Genomic DNA, 20,549 nt, shown 5'->3' with positions numbered 1-20,549 from the left:
ATTAGATGGGGTGACTGCATTATTTTTTTTAGGCCTTTTCGCTCTGTTTTCACCTGCTGATCTGGCCAGTAACATACCTCCTGTATTAGTGAGACACAACTCTGGGTGAAGGAGCACAGGGGTCACAGAAGACAGCAGCATTGTCAGTCTTGGGGTGGGGAGGGAGTGTTAGATGTAATAGCAGATTTAAATACATTTACAAATTGAAGCCAAATTTCAGATAACAGGTTATAATCAGTACAAGCAAACAGTTTTTTTCCTTTTGGGATAAAGGTTTTACATGAATAAATAAAAGCTGATCATTGTAAACACCCCTGCTAAATGGTTTGTCTCATCCCTGTAAACTGATACATCTGGAAGAGAGCTTGTTTTGAAAAACAACAGACTTACCAGATGAAAATATGGGAAAGAAAGTCTAAAAAAGAAAACCAATGCAGCAATCACAGCTAAGAATTGGTGAGCTGCAATATATCAAATATTTGCTTTTGGGTTTAATACCGTTGAAATTTGCTAATTTATAATTGCAGCCTGATTCTCCAAATCGGTTTGAACCAATAACTGTGCATTTTTTTAAGGGTCAATCATTTGGGCTTATTTACTCAAAGAATATTCTGTAATGGTTATTTTATTAAAATTAATTAAAATCTTTCCTATCAGCTCACACACAAGTTGGTTGTATAGTGGGTTTTTAAAGAACATTTCCCTCTAGAGAGTCATTGTACCCAGAGCCACTTCCACCATTCTGGCACTTTGTGCTGGTCTCAGTCTTAGTGTGCCTGGAAGCCATGTTAGCATATTGAAATATTATCAGACTTATGGCTATAACACTGGTAGATATTCCTCAAGAACAACAGAAAGGGAGATATCCTGAAATAAATTGTCTAAGAGTCAATACCCTTTTTTAAATTCATCTTCCAGTTACTGTATACAGTCCTTATGCAATACCTTTACTAGGCCCCAACACTCTGCACAGTAATGAGCACCAGTGGCATGTATTATCACCTGTAGTAAGATCAAAAATGACCATATTATCACGAGTGATGTTCCAAACATGTAAATGCATATGAAACACAAAGTGTGTGATGAGATCTATGTCATTATAGCATGTTTTACATGTCTGCATTTTTCCATATAGTTCCAGTGACATTGACTCTAGGGATACAGATCCAGTCATGCATCTGGCATGCTGTTTAATTTTTTTTTTTTACATACATTTAAATTCTTAAAAAAAGCATAGGGTTAGGGACTAAGGGAGTGCCATGAGCAAGGGTAATATGCAATATGCAGTAACCCATAGCAACCAATTAGAAATCCCCACTAACTGAACCAATTTTGCTGCCCATATACATATATGTATTTAATTACAGTATTTAAAATAAACAAGTTAGAAAGTTCACCCATATATGCCATATTATCTGCTCATTGGTGTCATGTTGAGACTTTTGTTTTGTGCTCTTCATACAAGGCTAAATCTGTAAAAGCTGAACTTTAGGCAGATATAAAATACACCAATCAGTGCAATTATGAGTTCATTAAAAAAATCACCTTGTGGATGTTGTTGAAATGTGGATACTGTTGATTAAGAAGTCAAATGTATGCAGCTAGTTATCCCCTGAAAAGCAGTATTAGGATAGGTAGAAGCAGCACTGGGAACCAGTCAGATGTGCTATATGCATACGTGCTGACAAGTAACAAGCTCATAGGATGAGAGCAGAGAAATGCTCCTTTATTGTCCAATCATAAGATGGGTCCAAGGAAGTGACCAGGCTGTATTGCTTAAAGCGGACCGTCAGTAATTTTTTCATCTTTCCATCTATTAAATCTTCTGCCCTTGTTGTTTTAACTTTGGATAGTAAAACATTTTTTTTCTGCCAGTAAATACCTTATACAGAACTCTTCCTGTTTCTTGTCTGGTCATTAGCCTAGGCTTATGACATCATGCACAGCTCTCTCTCTCACTCTCCTGAGAGTTTGCCAGAAAGGAGGGAGGTGTGCCTCTGTGTACCTGTGTAAATCCAGGAAGTGAGCAGGCAGCAGCTTCAGCTGCCCACAGTTAAAATGGCTGCAGCAGCCAGACTTAGTGGATGGAGGTTTCTGCGGCATATTTGGCAAGTACAGAATCGCAGTATATATAAAATAATATGCAAAGTGGTTGGAGGGAAGCTTCAGAATGGCAAATATGTTTTTATTACAAATTGTGTGAGCAGACTGCAGTTCCTCTTTAAATGCATTAAAAAAGTTGGGCTCAGCAACCCGGATGTACAGTCTGACAGAGATATTTAAATTTCATAACTTGACTGACACAATGAGAAACCTTTGTCAGGTAAAACTACATATATGTATTTTATCTGTGTATTTATCTGTTTGCCCACAGTTCAGCTTTACATTTGTTACTATTTTGCCAACTGTTTCCTTTAAACGTTCAAGTTGTATGGCACACTTTTTAGCCACTATAATAAGAGTTATATTGAGCCCTTCAAATCCAGACCCACTTTTTAATTAGTGATCTCCTTGTCTGACCTGGCTCAGCTTCATGGACCTGCTGAGGCTTAATGGGGTGGTGGATATATGTGCATCTGTCATAAGCCAATGTACTATACAAATTTGCTTACATAATAATATGCACTTACAAAGAGTCAGCCTTCTGCATTTATTACAGTGATCTGAATGATGGTTTTCAGCACGTGTTTCTGCTATGGGGCTCTATACTTGACATTTCTTTTCTCTAGACTACGGAATTCTTATCTTCTAGTTTCAACTACCCCTTACAAATCATATCTATAGGATTTTTAAAATGGTGTACAGAGAGCATCCTATTAAAATGAATGACTACAGCTATAAAAATCTATAAAAATAAAAAAGCTTAATTGCATACTCCTCAGTGGGGACAGTGTATGGCACCATTGCTCTGATCTCCATCCCAGTCCCTCAGACCCCTTTCACACTGACAATGGGCCATGTTAGCGGTAAAGCGATGCTAGTTTTAGCGGCGCTTTACCAGCGTTTTAGCTGAGCTTTTCAGCCGCTGGCAGGGCGCTTTTAACTCCCACTAGCGGCCGAGGAAAAGGTTAATAGCGCCCAAAAATTGCCGCTGCTGAAGCGCTTTGCAGGATCTTTGGCGGCGCTGGCCATTCATTTCAATGGTCAGGGGTGGTGGAGGTGCGGTGTATACACTGCCCCAAAAACTTTTTCTAACGTCCTGCAAGCGCACCGCCCCAGTGTGAGAGCACTCAGGCTCTCACTCTGGGGCTGCAGGGGAGGCGTTATTCAGGCACTTTACAGGTGCTGTTTTTAGCCCAAAAGAGCCTGAAAAACGCCCCAGTGTGAAAGGGGTCTCAGTGCATTGACACTCATTTTTTAGTTTAATTTTAGTTGACTATTTGCCTGTGCTCATATTTAGAATGTATTGTAACTAGAGATAAAAATGAGGAAGAATTTCTCAACTGTCTGACTTGATCAAAATAATCTCACCTGTTTCATCCAGGAAAACTTTAAATATAATTAATGGGGTACGTGAAAGTAGAGTTAAGATACCCTTGTCTAGATCATCACAGTGATGTTTATGCTTGCCTTTTAAATATGTAAAAGTTAATAAACTCGCAAAAAAAAACTCAGATCTTCACAGTGTGATTGTTAAAGTATAACTAAAGGCAAAACATTTTTATATGGTTTACAGTGGAGAGATATTAGAATCCCTGTCCATTTTTATTGCTGTCTGTGCCCCCATTAGGGAGATTTACCCTCTCTATTTGTCCTGTTTACTTTTAACATTGAAAGTGAAAGTAAAAAGAAAATCAAAACAAATGGGTTGTCCCTGGAAAAGTAATAGAGGGGAAATCTTCCAATGCGTACACTAGTTCTGGTGACCTGGGGGTCCCCAAGGAATTCCCTTAATTTGCAGAGATTTCCTCTCACTTCCTGTTTGGCTATGGGACAGGTAGTGAAGGGAAATCCGCGCAATGGGACAAAGATGGAAAAAAAAAATGGGACAGGGGTTATAATCCTCCCTTGCTCTATCCAAAATTAAAAAATGAAGTTTTACCTATAGTTCTACTTTAACAGAAAATAGAGCACAGCTTAAGAGAGCATTACTGGTCCATTTTTGTTACCAAGGATATGTCCTAAGGAGTCAGCTGACAAATTTGCTCATCTCTAACTGATTAAATAGCTACCCAGTTAATGTTTGTTGATGAAAATATATTTTACATTGAAATACTAGGGGCAGTCCAGCCAAAACTGAATTTCAGTGGATACTGTTGACTTAAGCCACATTTTGACTTCTTATATGTCTTACAAACTTCATTGATGGTGCCTCTAGAACAAAGGAGCCCCACTTCTTTTGCTAAACTCTCCTTAATATAAATTAAAAACTATAAATTAAAATGAAAACCTAAAATAAAGGGTTTCCTGAAAGGAGGATCTTAAATGCTCACTCTTCCTGCCGCCATTGCTGCTGATTGCTGCAGTAGTAAGCAGGAGTATGGAGAAAACGGCACTTCTGGGAGTGTCAGATTCATGGTTCACCACTGTTCTTGGTGGTTTCATCCATTGCCCCAACATCACTACTGTCCTATACAGAGATGGGAGGTTGGTGGGAGAGGCTGCAGCATGCTGTGGGAAAGCAGGAATCTGACACTCCCTACAGTCTCTTCATCAAGGCAATTTTTCCTTACAACTGCATCGTACAGTGTTCCAGTCAGCAGGAGAGGTTAGAAGGTTCTTTTTTGTCATGATCCCTTTATTTAAAAGCTTTAGGTTTAACAACAGAGTCTCTTTAACAGTAAAAGTGAGGTACCCAAAGTAGAAGGAACCTAAGGAACCTGGGAAGTTGGAAGATATCTAGTTGGAGTCCTTTAAAGACAAAAAAACAAAATATAAGATTTGGGTAGACTGACACCTTATGGCTTGAAATCTGCTAAACCTTGGTAAATAAGGCATCAGGAATGCTCTGTATACAGTGACACCTGCTTGGATTAGGATGGGTGAAGCTGAAAACTTACTTTTTCTGATGTTCTAGGCTACTAGCTCTATTAATTCTCTATAATCTTGTGGCTTTGGTGGTGGTGGCCAGTTAACTGTAATTATCAATTAATTCCTGTCTTGCATGACCAGTGTTTGCCTTGTTGCATGTGTTTGATCTTTATTCAGTCTGCTCGGATCCATTTTTCCAATGCCCCGTGTAATCTATGCTATGGCGGAGGATGGCTTGCTTTTCAAATTCCTAGCTCACATCAGTCCCAGGACGAAGACCCCTGTAATTGCCACCCTGTCGTCTGGTGCAGTGGCAGGTGAGATTGCTCAGAAGTAAACTTTTAATGACACAAAAAAAGGAAAACTTTTTACTGTGTAAATTGATGACAAAATTATATTTGCTTTGTTTGTTTCAGCTCAGAGGTCTGAACTTTCCCTACACATGCTATACTTAAATCCATTTTACATCTTACATTTATTTTTGTACTTTCTTTCATCATTTTTTATGATGTACTCTTGAGAACCACATAAAGCTGAAACTTTGTCCATCCATAGGAAATTATTTTAGATTTGCCTGGATGCTGGTGGGTTAATTCATCTACTGCTTCCTTTAATTTCTTGTGGACTGCTGTAATTGGATCTCTCTGCCAAATTTTACAACTCCAAACCCCCTTCTATTACAATTAAGCCAAGCAGGTAAAACATATAAGTAAATGGTAAATCCATCAACCAAGTTGTAATGTTTTCACAATGGCCTCTGCAAGGGAGTGAAATTATGACAGAGACATCTCTCTTCAGTGTTCCTGAAAGATATTAGAAACTGGGTATCTGCATGTCTGCACAAAAATGCAGTATTAGTTTGGAGTGGATGTGACCTTTAAATACCTGACATTAAAGTTTAGGTACCCGTGGTTTCAAGGGTATATGATTTACTTAACGAGCCTTGTTTCATTCCCTTTTGGGCTTGCTTAGAGTACACCCTTGTAGTTCTGTAGTGCTGAAGGCAACTTCTCAACATCCATCATTTTTCTATTCTAGCCTGCTGGGCTCTATGTTTCCTCTTCCCCGAATTCTGTTTGCCATGGCAAGAGACGGTTTACTATTTAGATTTCTTTCCAACGTGAGTGAACGGCAGTCACCAGTTGCTGCCACGTTGACTGCAGGTGTGATCTCTGGTAAGATGTGATAAAAAAACAGGACTTCTTGGACCGGGTTAATGGAGGTTTGCATGCAAGTTAGTTTATGGAACCTGCTTTCAGTCTTCTCTGCATGTAGGTCTTGGGTGAGCTACTGCCATAATTTAAGATTTAAGCAAATTCAGACTTAATTGTACATAAATGACGGGTACATTAATCATTATTAAAATACTCTTTGTCTTTTTTTGTCAATTACTACTTCTTAAACAAAGGTATATATGCATGCATTATATTTTATAGCAAAGTATGATATTATAACTAATAACATATGGAGTACTTTTAAAGTGTACATGTTGCCTATAACAAGCTTTATTCTTTTGGTCTGAATCAGTATGACTGTACACCTAACATATTGGTTCACTTAACAACAGCATGCAGCTAGGGAGAATGGTCAAAGATATTAGTAAGTATTAGACTGATTTCTACTCACAAAATTTCCAATGTATATGAGTGGCATGTACACTTAAAGAATATCTGACTTATCTAGAAATGCGCAAACTAAAACAAATTGGTAGCCACTGTTTACTTGTGTCCTCAAACTTTATCTCTGTAAATGCCAGCAATAAAATTTACCATGTTTATAGAGATTGGTGATTGTATTATGTAATATGGGGTAGTCCTGCATCACCAGCCAGCCGTGTAAGTAAAAACAACACTCTTTATTTTCCAAATGTTAAACAAAAACTGCTTACATCAGCATGGAAAAACTAAACAAAAAAGTCCACACTTCTGGGACACAAAAATAGGCTTTCGGCTCACTATTTTCACACACTTGTCCCACCAAAGGGTTTTAAAGTTCCCACCAGTTTAGGGGTCCAAAATTGTCACAAGAGCTCAGCAACAGTGTATTAGTCACAAGGCAGTCCACAGTCCTCACACAACTGTGTCCTCCTTCTCTCCAACTCACAGACACTTGCTGACTGCTTCCTGTTACTTTTTCAGGCATTTCTTGCAGTCTGATTAACCCCTTCAGGACCTATGTCCACGTAATCTGGGTTGGAGGCTCTTTCCCACCCAAAGTCTCTCCAAATCTTTGAATTCCAGGTCCCATATACAGACTTAACAGTCTTGCAAAAACTAAAAGTCAGTTTTCCCCTTTATTACCAGAACCCTTCACCCTGCATGGGTGAGAATCCCGGAGTACTCCAAAACTATACCCCTTGTTGGCCCCCTTAAAGACCACAGCCAATCAATGGGGGACAAATATCTCCAGTTCAAGACCCAAGATCCCTGTTTTCCTGCACAATTAGTATTCATTTATTCCATGGAAAAGCAAATGATTTAAAGTAATGCATATAAATTTGTTTTTAGCTGTTTAGTCGGTGAATGGTTTGATCCAGCATTCCAGAATGAAAACGCAGGACTTTGTAAACCACACCAAACTCTACTTCCAATCTGCTTATATTAAAATCAAGTCCCTCAAATCTGAGTGAAGATATCAGGATTGACAAGAGTTATGCCTTAGTGAACACAAGAATAATCCCAAAAGTATGCTCATGTGTTATAGTAGGGGCACGTTTTTACTACCTTGGGGCAGCCCATAGATGAGTCAGGTTTTTTTGTTCAACCAGCAGGGTTAAATGAAAAAAGCTGACCCAATTCCACCATTAACCCACTCAAGGCGGTTGGGGAAATCCTCCTTGCTGTGTCTTTCTATTCTGACAGCTGGGAGACTTCCCAGCTGTCAGAATACACTGATCGGCACTGCAGACTAAAGCCTGCAGTGCTTTTCAAGCCAACATTTTCAAACTGTACAAGTTGATGAGTAGATCGACTACTGTTTAACCATCTACCCATACATGGACTAAAATTCAGCCGACCCCTGCTAAACTGGCTGAATTTTGATCCATGTATGGCCAGCTTAAATCAAATGTTTGCAAATTAACACTAATGGACCGCTCTGGAATTAGCCATTTCCCAGTTTTCAGCATTCCTGTATCTCTAAAAAAAAAAAAATAGTAGCAGTGTCTGCTGATCTATCTGCTTTCATACAAGACATGTAATGAGAACACCATTTTTGCACTGTGTTACCAATTATTAGACCTTATGATTAATTAAAAAATACAAATAACAGGGGATTTCCACAAGAAATGGTCAGCAAGCCCATCTATGTTCTATAGCATGTCACATTTTTACCATCTATCTTTGAGCATACGTCAAGAATTTTTTCATATATTTATTCATCTCAGACCATCAAGAATAGTCTTTTGCTCATATCTATCTATGCCTAAGAAGTAAGCAGTTTTCTGGTTTTGGCTTTTTTGTATAGCTGACAAAATATTAAGAGGTTCATGAGATTGCAGTCTAGACTTGAAAGAGGACAGAGTAAATGGTGTTGCATGCTACAGATTTGTACCTTGTTGGTGATTTCTTTTTTTATGTAAAATGTCCATCATGGTGTACTGTATATACTACTGAATGAACCATCCCCATACTTAGCCCTGTGGAATGACTCTAAAATCCTATCTTGCATCTAAACTCATCAGGAACACCAAATGTATTTTTTTAACGTGGTGGAATGCATTGTAAAAATGTATATTACATAAAGTAACTAAAACAATACGTTTAAATAACCATTGCTAAAGTAATAAACAAAACATGATGGTCATTTTGCTGATTTGTGCGCATGTTTTTCATACATGTACACAATAGGGTGTTGCTTGCATAACTAAGCCTGCCTAGGAATCGGTAAAACATTTTTTTTGCATGTATATTGTTAATGTATTCTATACAAAGAATATGAAACAATCTGTCAATGTGGACATTAATTCTAAACATGACAAGAAATATCAGTAAGTGAAGTATGCTTCCAAAGATTATTTGTACTATTTAATTAAATAATACAGTGTTGACCTAATGGCCCCTGATATTTTGGCATATATTTTGATTCAAGCACGGTGCTTTTTTTTTTTTAAATGGGTAAACATTTTGGTAGAATCCCATGTTTTAGTATGTTCTCTGTGTTCTCTGGAGAGTGGAGACTATAGGATGTCAATAGCAATATGTTTAGGAAGCAAAAAACTTTAGGCTTTTGAAGAACTTGAAAAAGTTTCTTTTATATTTGTTATCACAATGGCCCCACTATACTTTTAGTTGTTAATCCTTTGATGAATACTTGTATTGATTCATAAAAGCCTCTCCAACTGTTAAATATTCTACCACATCATCACTTTAGAAGAAAAATGTATGAAGCCGGCCATAGATGGTTCGAATCCCTGCAGGTTCATCAGGGATTGGCCGCGATTTGAACCATGTATGGGTAGGCTGATTTTACCCAAGTTGATCGAACTATCAACTTGGGTACAACCAGCCTATCAGATTTTTCATGCGATTACTGCCTGTGGCTAAAGCTGCTAGCAATAATCACTGTGTTCTCCCAGCCGAAACGGCTACCCCCACCGGGAGTACACAATAGCTCCATGGGAGGAATACCCCATCAACACTGTCTGTGTTGATGGGGGGAATCAAGCAACTGTCTTTGGGGTTGCAGGAAGGAAAATCCCTCCATCTATAGCTGGCTTTAGGGGGCCAGTAAATTTCACTTCATGAACTAAATGTGAGTCCTTTCACTCTGTAAATGTAAAGCCCACAGGTTCTCTTTACAATTCAAATTAAGAGTTTATTCTGCAGTTTTGAGGCAGGCAGTACATTTTATGTTTGGATTGGGCATAAATGCAGTCATTCTTTTGAAGCTCCAAAACCTGAACTGATTCAAGTAGATCTTGATGTGATGTTTCCTGTGGATGATAGGTTTTTGTAAGGTCATGAAAGAATATTATCTAAATTAATCTAAATAGGTTGATCATATAAAGATATTTCCAATCCTAGTTTCTACGGTAAATGGTTCTACTCACATTCTAAATTCTAACATGTTTGCTTTTTTCACTTTCTGCCTTTTTAGCCATAATGGCGTTTCTGTTCGACCTGAAAGCTTTGGTTGACATGATGTCCATCGGAACACTCCTGGCCTATTCTCTTGTGGCAGCCTGTGTTCTTATTCTCCGGTACAGTACATACTATTCATGTCATTTTCCATACAACAAGAAAATTGAGAGAGTATGAAATTTATCTTCATAGTACTACCTAATTTATTGTTCTTCTGCATGTTCCCACTCCCTTAGTAATTAGAATGTACTATGTAATCTAGCAGCAAGTGATATTTTTTTTCTAATGCAACTGTTCTAGTAAACCTAAACCCTATGGAATTGACTTACTAAAGGCAAATAGGCTATGCACTTTGAAAGAGAATTTTCCCTTAGCTCAGTGAATGAGGTGAAGCTCTGCTGACACCATGATCACTAAGCTTATGCATTATTACAATATCTTTCTAAGAAATATAACTTATAGCTGTTTCTGCTGGTTGCTCATATTACATTTTTACAGTGTAAGAACAAAAGAAAAAAAATGTTGTAACAAAATACTGGGGAGTCCAGCATTGTATTTAGGTGTCAGACATTCAACCAAATATCACTCTAGTATTCCCTCAAAATCCAGCTGTGCATCCCATCCAGAACTGCTGTTTTATAGCACAGGTACAAGTTAAGAATCAAGCTATGGTTCCATGAGTATCTGGATGAACCTGAGGTTTTTATTTATTTAAATCATGGCATACACAGTAGCAAGATTGCAGTTACCGTATTTTAGTTTCATAAGATGCACCTGACCATTCAACACACCTAGGTTTTAGAGGAGGAAAACAAGAAAAAACAAGAAAAAAAATATTCTGAACCAGTGTACTAAAATATTTACCAGTGCCCATGAAATGCAGCCTGACCATGCCAATTAAATGCAGCTTGGCCTGTGCCATAAAATACAGCCTGACCTGTGCCATACAATGCAGCTTGCCTGTGCCATACAATGCAGCCTGCCTGTGCCATACAATGCAGCCTTACCTGTGCCTGGCCAGGACGTCATCACATCCGACAGAGCAGCCTGAGCCAGTGCCGTGGCCACACTCCAGTCAGCCTGCTGTCTTCTGCAATTTGTGACAAGCAAAGCCAAGTACAAGGTGGCAGGCTCAGGATGAGACTCGCGGGAGACGGACGCCCGGTATTCAAACATGATTGGCGGCGGGGAGGGGGTGGTTCTGGTCAGTATTCGCTCCATAAGATGCGCAGGCATTTCCCCCCATTTTTTTGGGGGGGGGGGTGCATCTTATGGAGCGAAAAATATGGTAGAACCTGGGATCATTTTGCACCAAATGGAGCTTACTTAATAGGACATTCATATTGTGGCTTTGGAAATGCTTGATTTACAAGCAGATGTTATATTTACCAGCTGTTTATAATGAATACACTGTCTTAAAAGACAGATTTGAACATGTGTCCATCAGAGGATGGAGTAGAGCATATGCTGGGATAGTCCATTTCTGACAAGGTACAATCTAACTGCATCTTGAGCCACAGCTCTACTAAATTTATGGCTGAAAACATGGTACTGTATGTGTAGTATACTCCATAAGATGGATGATAGATAGATAGATATACTTTATTGTCATTGTATACATACCACATTTTTTCCGGGTACTCTTTACAGCAGCAATAAAACACTTCTCAACAAAACCACACATACATACTCCTAGCACATATCTATTTAAATATATCAAAATATAAAATGTTATTTAAAAATAAATGATTAAAAGAATATTAGAATTCCACATAAAATTCCTAAAACACTGTACCTGATGGGATTATGGACAATACGACCCTAGGGAAAAAACTATACTTTAAGCGATTAGTGTGCGTATTAAGTGTTCTGTATCTTTTCCCTGATGGCAATGGGACAAACACACTGTAACCTGGGTGTGTTGGATCAATACTAATAGCTTTTGCCCACTTTTTTAATCGGCTGGCATATGCTGTGTCCAAATTCTGTAGCTCTGTTCCTATGATCCTCTGTGCTGTTTTCACCACACAAAACAGGCACTTCTTATCCTCTGACCTGCAGCTGGCATACCACACTACAGCGCAGTGGAGAAGAATACTCTCAATGGTACAATGATTGAAATTGACCAGAAGCCTTAAGGGCAATCCACCTGCTTCAGTCTCCGAAGGAAAAACAGTCTCTGCTGTGCTTTTTTCACACAAAAAAACGTATTTTGAGACCATGACAACTCCCTTGTAATATGCACTCCCAAAAATGTAATAGTGTTCACCCTTTCCACCTCCTCACCACCTATATAAACCGGGCAATGATCAATCTTTCTTGATCTCCTATAATCCACTAATATTTCTTTAGTTTTTGCCGTATTGAGTATTAAATCATTTTCTTTACACCACTCAACCAAATGTTGAATTTCCTGCCTATAGCTGTCTCATCATTATCTTGTATGAGTCCCATTAAGGTGGTGTCATCAGCAAACTTCACTATAGTGTTAGACGCATGTATGGGAGTACAGTCGTGCATGAACAATGTAAACAGGGCCGGACTTAATACACATCCCTGTGGTACCCCTGTATTCAAAATAATAGTGTTAGACACCTGATCTCCTATTCTCACCATTTGTGGCCTGTTTGTTAGAAAATCCATAATCCATGAGCACGGCAATGGACCAAGGCCCAAAGCTTTTAACTTTTTCACTAATTTGTCAGGGACTACTGTGTTAAATGCAGAGCTAAAATCAATGAATAACATCCTAACATATGTGTTTGAGTGCTCAAGATGTGTCAAGGCAGCATGCAATGCAATAGCAATTGCATCATCTGTGCATCTATTTGCACGATAAACAAACTGATACTTATCCAGATCAACCGGAATGCTTGCCTTAAGATGTGATAATACAAGCCTCTCAAAACATTTCATGATGATAGGAGTTAGGGCAACTGGGCGATAATCATTTAAGCATGATACTGCTGATTTTTTAGGTATTGGGACAATAGTAGTAGATTTAGAACAAGAAGGTACTGCAGCCTGCTTCAATGACAAATTAAAAATATCAGTAAAAACACCTGCTAACTGGTCTGCACATCCCCTCAGTATACGGCCTGACACCCTGTCTGGTCCTGCTGCCTTTCTGATGTCAATCTTCCTCAAATCTGACATGACCTCATGTATTTTTAATACCAATAAATGGTCGTCCTCCACTAGTTCTTTACTATGGGTTTCAAAGCGAGCAAAAAATTGGTTTAAGGTGTCAGGGAGCACTTTACAAACCTTTGTATTCCTAGATTTAAAATCTACCATTGTTTTAATCCCCTTCCACATGCTACAAGAATTTTGATTTTCAAAATAAGATTCAATGCGCTGTTTATATCTACGCTTAGCCTCCTTAATGGCTTTCTTTAATTCATTCCGAGCTTTCCTATAAACCATAGGGTCGCCCGATCTAAAGGCCACATCCCTTGCTCTAAGCTGAGCCCTTACTTTACCATCCAACCAAGGCTTTTGGTTTGGGAATACCTTAATAGTTTTTGTAACTAGGAACATCTCCATACAAAAGCGAATATAAGTTAGAACAGATGAAGGATATTCCTCTAAGTCTGCATCCTGTGCAAATACATTCCAATCAGTTAATTCAAAGCACTCTTGCAGGAGTGAATTTGACTCCTCGCTCCAAACCTGTATAGTTTTAATATCTGGTTTTGTTCTGCAAACCAGAGGCTTATGACATGGGATCATCATTAAAGAGGTATGATCTGATAGACCAAGATATGCCAACAAAGTAGCTTTATATGCACTGGAAACATTTGTATATACCTGATCTAAAATATTGTTCTCCCTTGTTGGAAAGTGCACATTCTTATAAAATTTAGGAAGAACCGTTTCTAGCTCCACATGGTTGAAATCGCTAGCCACAATCACAACCCCCTCTGGATGTGCATTCAGCTGAATGTTAATAGCATTGTATAATTCCTTCAGAGCCAGCTTAGAATTAACCTGTGGAGGTATGTACACAGCCACAATTATAACATTAGTAAATTCTCCTGGTATGAAAAAAGGTCTACATTTTAGCATAAGACATTCCAAATCAGGTGAACAGTATGTACCAACAATATTGATAGTTGTACTCCATTTATTGTTAACATATACACACAGACCACCTCCTTTAGTCTTTCCAGAGTCCGCAGTCCTATCCGCTCGATAGACAGAGCAGCCTGCCAGCTCAATGGCCTCATCAGGTATAGAACCATCCAACCAGGTCTCTGTGAGGACAGTCACACAGCTATTTAATTTGTGTGTAATAAACCACAGCCTGAGTTTATCCATCTTGTTTAAAAGAGATCGGCAATTACTAAGAAAAAGACTTGGCAACACAGGTCTATATGGGCGAGCTTCCAGTCTTAATCTTATACCTGCTCTCCTAACCCGTTTCTGTTTCCTATACCTCCATTTCCTCCGGTGTCTCCAAAGAAAAACATCAGCACCTCCAACAGTAATGCCCTATACACACGATAGCACATTCCGACATCAAAATCCATCAGATTTTTCCAGACGGATGTTGGCTCAAACTTGTCTTGCATGCACACGGTCACACAAAGTTGGTTGGAAATTCCGAACGTCAAGAACGCAGTGACGTACAACACGTACGAAGAGCCGAGAAAAATTAAGTTCAATAGCCAGTGCGGCTCTTCTGCTTGATTCTGAGCATGCGTGGCACTTTGTGCATCAGAATTGTCTACAAGCGATCGGAATTTACGCAAGCGGATTTTGTTGTTGGAAAATTTTAGATCCAGCTCTCAAACTTTGTGTGTCGGAAATTCCGATGGAAAAAGTCCAATGGAGCCTACACAAGGTCGGAATTTCCGACAACAAGCTCTGATCGCACATTTTCCGTTGGAAAGTCCGTTCATGTGTACAGGGCATTCCTTTTGATGCTTTAGTGGCAGCCTCAGCACACTCAGCTAAACATGAGCTCTCCAGGGAAAGTTTTAGTGTGCTGCACCTCCACTGCTTAGCTTGTTCCTCTGCCAAAACTTCAGCTGCTCCCACAGCCGCCTCAGTTGAAACAGCCCCAGCATGGTCACAGGAAGATGTTTGCTTGCTTTTCCTCCAGTGCTTTTCTTGTTTTCCTGTCAGCACTGCTGCAACTGCCATGGCATAGATTGCAGTCTCAGCACACTTCCCAAAGTGCTGAATCTCTGGCAAAGCTCCTAGCAGGGCACACAGTGGGGCAGTCAGTGTCAAGGCAGGTGGCTGAACAGGACATGAATCAAAAGGCACTAAAGCGTAGTCCTGGCCTCCCATAATACACACAGCATTTTCCTACCTACAGCTAATAATCAGCAGCTCCTCTCGCTCATAGCAAACAGTCCTCCTCTCACACTGCTGTACAGAGCGCCCAGCAGCTGCGTCTGCATGCGCCACCATCTTGGAATGTAAGGATGATGGCTGCACACAGAAAGGAAGAAAGTAAGACATTCTCCAGGGCCCCCAATATAACTGAGAATAAAATACCATAAATGTTCATAACCTTTAGGTAACCTTAAGAAAAGGAGCCAAGATATATACATGAAAACTACAGACTAGTCAGCTTAACATCAATAGCATGTAAACTATTGGAGGGGATGATAGGAGAGTATATCCAATTTGCTTATGAAAACAGTATCAATCGTAGTAACCAGCATGGTTTTATGAAAGATCGTTCTTGCCAGACCAATCTGTTAACATTCTGTGAGGAAGTGAGCTGCCTATTCAATCTCAGTGTTTGCTGACGATACAAAGCTAAGCAGGGCAAAAACTTCACAGCAGGATATAGAAACTTTACAAGAAGACCTAAGTAAAATAAAGGGATGGGCAACTACATGGCAAATGAGGTTTAATGTTAAAAAATGTTAAGTAATGCACTTGGAGGCTAAAAATATGAATGCAAGTTACTCACTAGGCGGTGAACTTTTGGGGGAATCCAGGATGTAAAAAGATCTGGGGATCCTAATAGATCACAGGCTCAGCATTAGCATGCAATGCTAAGCTGCAGCAAGCAAAACTAGTAGAATATTACCATGCATTAAAAGGGTATCCACTCAAGAGATAAGACTGTAATTCTACCACTTTACAAAACTCTGGTCTGGCCACATCTTGGGTATGTTGTCCAGTTCTAGTCAACAGTCTTCAGGAAGGATGTGCTGGAACTGGAGAGAGTACAGAGAAGGGCAACAAAGCTAATAGGGGACTGGAGGACCTTAGTTACAAGGAACAACTACAAACATTAAACCTATTCTTCCTGGAAAAGACCCACTTTAGAGGAAATATGATAGCCATATGCAAATATCTCAATGGTGATTCTAGCATAGAGGGAAAATTAATCAGTCTCATGCCATTTAAGAGGACACTAGGTCACTAAATGAAGTTAGAAGAGAAGAGATTTAACCTTAAACTATATAAGGGATTCTTTACTATTAGAACACTAAGTATGTGGAATTCCCTTCCAGAGTTAGTGGTGTCAGTGGGGAATGTCGATAATTAGGGATGAGCCGAACAACCCCCGGTTCAGTTTGCAGCAGAACATGCGAACATGCAAAAAGTTTGTTTGAATACGCGAACACCGTTAAAGTCTATGGGACATGCACGTGAAAAATCAAAAGTGCTAATTTTAAAGGCTTATACGCAATTATTGCCATAAAAAGTAATTGGGGACATGGGTCCTACCCCAGGGGACATGTATCAATGCAAAAAAAAGTTTTAAAAACAACCGTTTTTTTCGGGAGCAGTGATTTTAATAATGCTTAAAGTGAAACAATAAAAATGAAATATTCCTTTAAATATCGTGCCTGGGGGGTGTCTATAGTATGCCTGTAAAGTGGCACAGTTTTCCCATGTTTAGAACAATACCAGAGCAAAATGACATTTCTAACACCACGGAATGCACAGAAGATTTAGGCTACACTAGATGCAGAGTATATACTGTGTATATATATATATATATATATATATATATATATATATATATATCAAATACACTGCGCTAACTGAATACCCTGCCTGCATAATCTAAATCAAGTTATCTCTCTGTCAACACCAACAACACTACACAGGGCCGCCGTGTAGGCAGCCTTATATAGTGTGGGGCGTGAACTTAGTCCCCCTGAGCCATGATTGGCCAAAAGCACCTTGCCTTTGGCCAATTATGACACTCTTAGCAGAGGGCGCTGGGATTGGCCAAAGCATGCAGGTCAGGTGCATGCTTTGGCCAATCATCATTCAGCAATGCACTGCAATCTCGCAGTGCATTATGGGGGGCATTATGGTATGGGTCTCGAATTTGCCGTGAACGCACCATAAAATTTGCTCTTCGGCGAACGGGCGAACACCCTATGTTCGAGTCGAACTTACGTTCGACACAAACCGTGAGCTCATCCCTATCGATAATTTAAAACAACTTTATATACAGGGATATGGGAAATTATATTGAAATAAATAGACACCCACCCCCACATAGGTTGAATTGGATAGACTGGTGTCTTTATTCAACCTTATCAACTAACCTCTGTTATTGATTAATCACAGCCATGTGCTGAACTCTTGCTATAACAGATAATACAATAGGTTAATAAATTGTCAGTCCAATTCAAGAGAGGGAGAAGTTGGAACACCTGGTTGAGAATGATTTCCCTTCACCTTCTGATGGACTTTAACAAGAGTGAACAAAAAATCTAGATCAAAATGATCCAAAGATAAAGGTAGCTGCAATTTTGTGCAAATTTTGCTTCTTCCTTTAAGATTAAAGTTGCCCCCACATATTCTATCTGCCAAGGTTACCTATTGATCCATTTAGTCTGATGGACAACCTTATTTGATCAGTAGGAAGGGGGAAGAATTGGGTCAAGATTGTGTAGCACCCTGAGCACCTTAGCACCCTCCATCTCTGAATCTACTGCAGAAACTGTAAACTTCCAGGCTCTCTTTCTCCTGGATGGAGTTTTTAGCATAGCAGCTCAGAAAATAAATTAAACAAGAAAAGAAAAGACAGGTAGACATGTGAAAATTAGTCCAGGGCTTTAACATTTGGCTTTGTATGTAATTATGAGAGGATCATTTGCAGTATTTCATATTTATCCAACTAGAACAAAAGTAATTTAAAAAATGTAAAAAATAACTGTATTTTATTTATTTGTGGGCACAATAAATAATGACAAAAAAAAAAGAAAAACTACACATTTTCCTGTAACTAAATAAACATTTTGGTTTTACCATTTATTATAAAATATGTTGTTCATTGGATAGTCTATTGGATAGTCAATTGTCACTGTTGCTGAAACACTGACATCAGATTTTGCTATGTTCACCTTTCAGTTGGACCTTTCAGTCTCTCCAGTCTGTCCTCTCTAATCCCCTTTGTACATTCCAAATTTAAACTTATCCTTAGTTGCCCTTGCAGCTGTCTAGAGCAGAAAAGTATGCTTCCGACAGTCAGCAATTAATAAATGCTTTTTTAACTCACTATCTTGGTAAAACCGTTGTTTTAAAATTCTATTGTTAATAAAGAAGATTTTGTAATCAATGCCCTAATACAGTTTTTTCTCATTTTCTGGCATGACCTCTATGGGTTGCTTTAGCTGTATACAGAGGAATGGAATATACTGTATGATAGAAGAGTAATCAGTGTTTGTTATTTTGTAAATGCTTTAACTAAACAGCCTAATGATCTCATCCCTGGACTTAATATTTGTTCCATAAAGCGTCAAATCAGAGCGAAAGTTAGCCAGACAATGTTTTCTACTGCATATTTGCATGAAACAAATCTGTAAATACAGACTTTTCCAGTGTCTTCCTTATCTTCAGTTGAACAAATCCTGTTGTTTACAAAGCCCAATACCTCAGGCTGAAATTACAAAACTTAAATTCACAGATTTGTTATTCTCATGCAGTGTAGTGTCATTTAAAGGGTTTATTTAGTTTTGAATAGAGTTGAAAAAGGGTTAGAGGTCCTGTCAGTTTTTTTTATTGTGGTCTGTGTCTGTTCCGGAATAGGAAATGAGACCAAATACCTCTAATAGAGTCCCAAGAGGCATCAAAACCTGGCAGGGGTTTTATTGCTCCAAGGTATTAATCAAAACAATGGATCTGAAAGATGCATGCCTTCGGGATAACTTAGATCCCATTTTTAGGCTTAATACATGTATAAAGCCTAAAGAAGGGATCTAGGTTATCCCAAAAGCTTGTAGCTTTAATACCTTTAGTTAGCTAACAAAGGGTATCACTTTAATGCATTAATTGATGGATTTAAATACTCTACTACTGATATACAGTATATTAGTAGAAAACCAGATGTAACCGTTTAAAAGGTAACCATCATAGCTTATCTTTAAAATTTACTTTTCATTTTTTTTTTAAAACTTGGATACCTCTATGTGACCAGTTTCTTAGTTCTTTCAAGTAAACAAAACTGGTCAATGTCTCACATATTCATGGCTGGCCATTTATTCATTTTTGGATTTTGCCACTGTAGCCCAGTAATGCGTCATAATTATTATTATATTTGGAAAGTATTACAATACATAATGTGACCAAGAGTTTAAATACAGTAACAATGCTGTGTTCCTAACACAAATAAGGGGTTGATGAAAGATTTATTGTGAAAATAGTTTGAAGATTTTTGGGTACTGCATGGGGCACATCTGATGGTTGTACCCAGGGGGTGCTTGCATATGGCCAATAACAACCTCCTTATATGCATACCGCCAGTGTTCTATTACAGATCAAATAACTTGACACTCACCCCTGGTCATCCTGAATTCAACATAGAAAATAGGTAAGAAGAAAATGGCTAAGCATTGGAGTCCTAGATTGGATGTTTAAAATAATAATAATAATAATAATAATAATAATAATAATACCATTTAAATAGACATATAGAAATCAAAAGGCTCTCACCAACTGAAAAAGTAGTTACACTAAAGGATTTGGCATTAAAGCGGAGTTCCACCCAAATTTACAACTATATCTTATCACCTTCAGTACATTGCATAGCTATTCAAATGTCACTCCAAAAATTTTTTTGCGATTTAAATACCTTATTATTTCTGTTTTAAGGGTTACTTCCTGTCTATCGCTCCCACGGGAGTAGGCGTGTATCCTGCTTTGCCTGGCGCCGCGCTGTCTCCTGGGAGCTAAGTGTCATGCTTCCCAAGAGTCAATGCGGAACGCCGCCCAGCGAAATCTCGAGTGATGCCACCCATTGTCATGGCAACCAGGACATTTACGGCGTTGCTCACAGTAAACACTGAGCATGCGCGGGAACGAGCGGTGAATGCTGGGAGATAAGCATTCACTGCATCCAGGAAATTAGTGCTTGTGGACTTCACATGCCCACAAGCAAACTGGAAAATGCCTTCATCACATTTTAAAAGTTAACCTTGCTTACGAAAACGGACAGCAGAGGTTTTAAAACACCAAAACAGTGAGTATTCATCTGCAATGGGGAAAAGAATTGAAAAAAAAAGAAGG

General features: G+C 38.8%; 1 protein-coding gene across 4 annotated transcripts in view; it reads left to right on the top strand.

The window, feature by feature from the left end:
- The window catches only part of SLC7A2 (solute carrier family 7 member 2), a 181,867-nt gene that overhangs the window by 125,399 nt on the left and 35,919 nt on the right, over positions 1 to 20,549 (top strand). For 3 of the 4 annotated variants that reach the window (XM_073608069.1, XM_073608060.1, XM_073608051.1), the window contains 2 exons: positions 5,149 to 5,288; positions 10,069 to 10,171. In XM_073608069.1, coding sequence (XP_073464170.1) covers positions 5,149 to 5,288; positions 10,069 to 10,171 — 243 coding nt within the window. Of the gene's footprint in view, positions 1 to 5,148; positions 5,289 to 6,009; positions 6,147 to 10,068; positions 10,172 to 20,549 lie in introns of all 4 variants that reach the window. The other variant, XM_073608077.1, reaches the window with a different exon arrangement.

This window comes from Aquarana catesbeiana, linkage group LG01 (genome assembly GCF_042186555.1).
Source record: "Aquarana catesbeiana isolate 2022-GZ linkage group LG01, ASM4218655v1, whole genome shotgun sequence".
Taxonomy (NCBI): domain Eukaryota; kingdom Metazoa; phylum Chordata; class Amphibia; order Anura; family Ranidae; genus Aquarana; species Aquarana catesbeiana.
The sequence above is the reverse complement of the archived record's forward strand: the minus strand, read 5'-3'. Positions and strand labels throughout refer to the sequence as shown.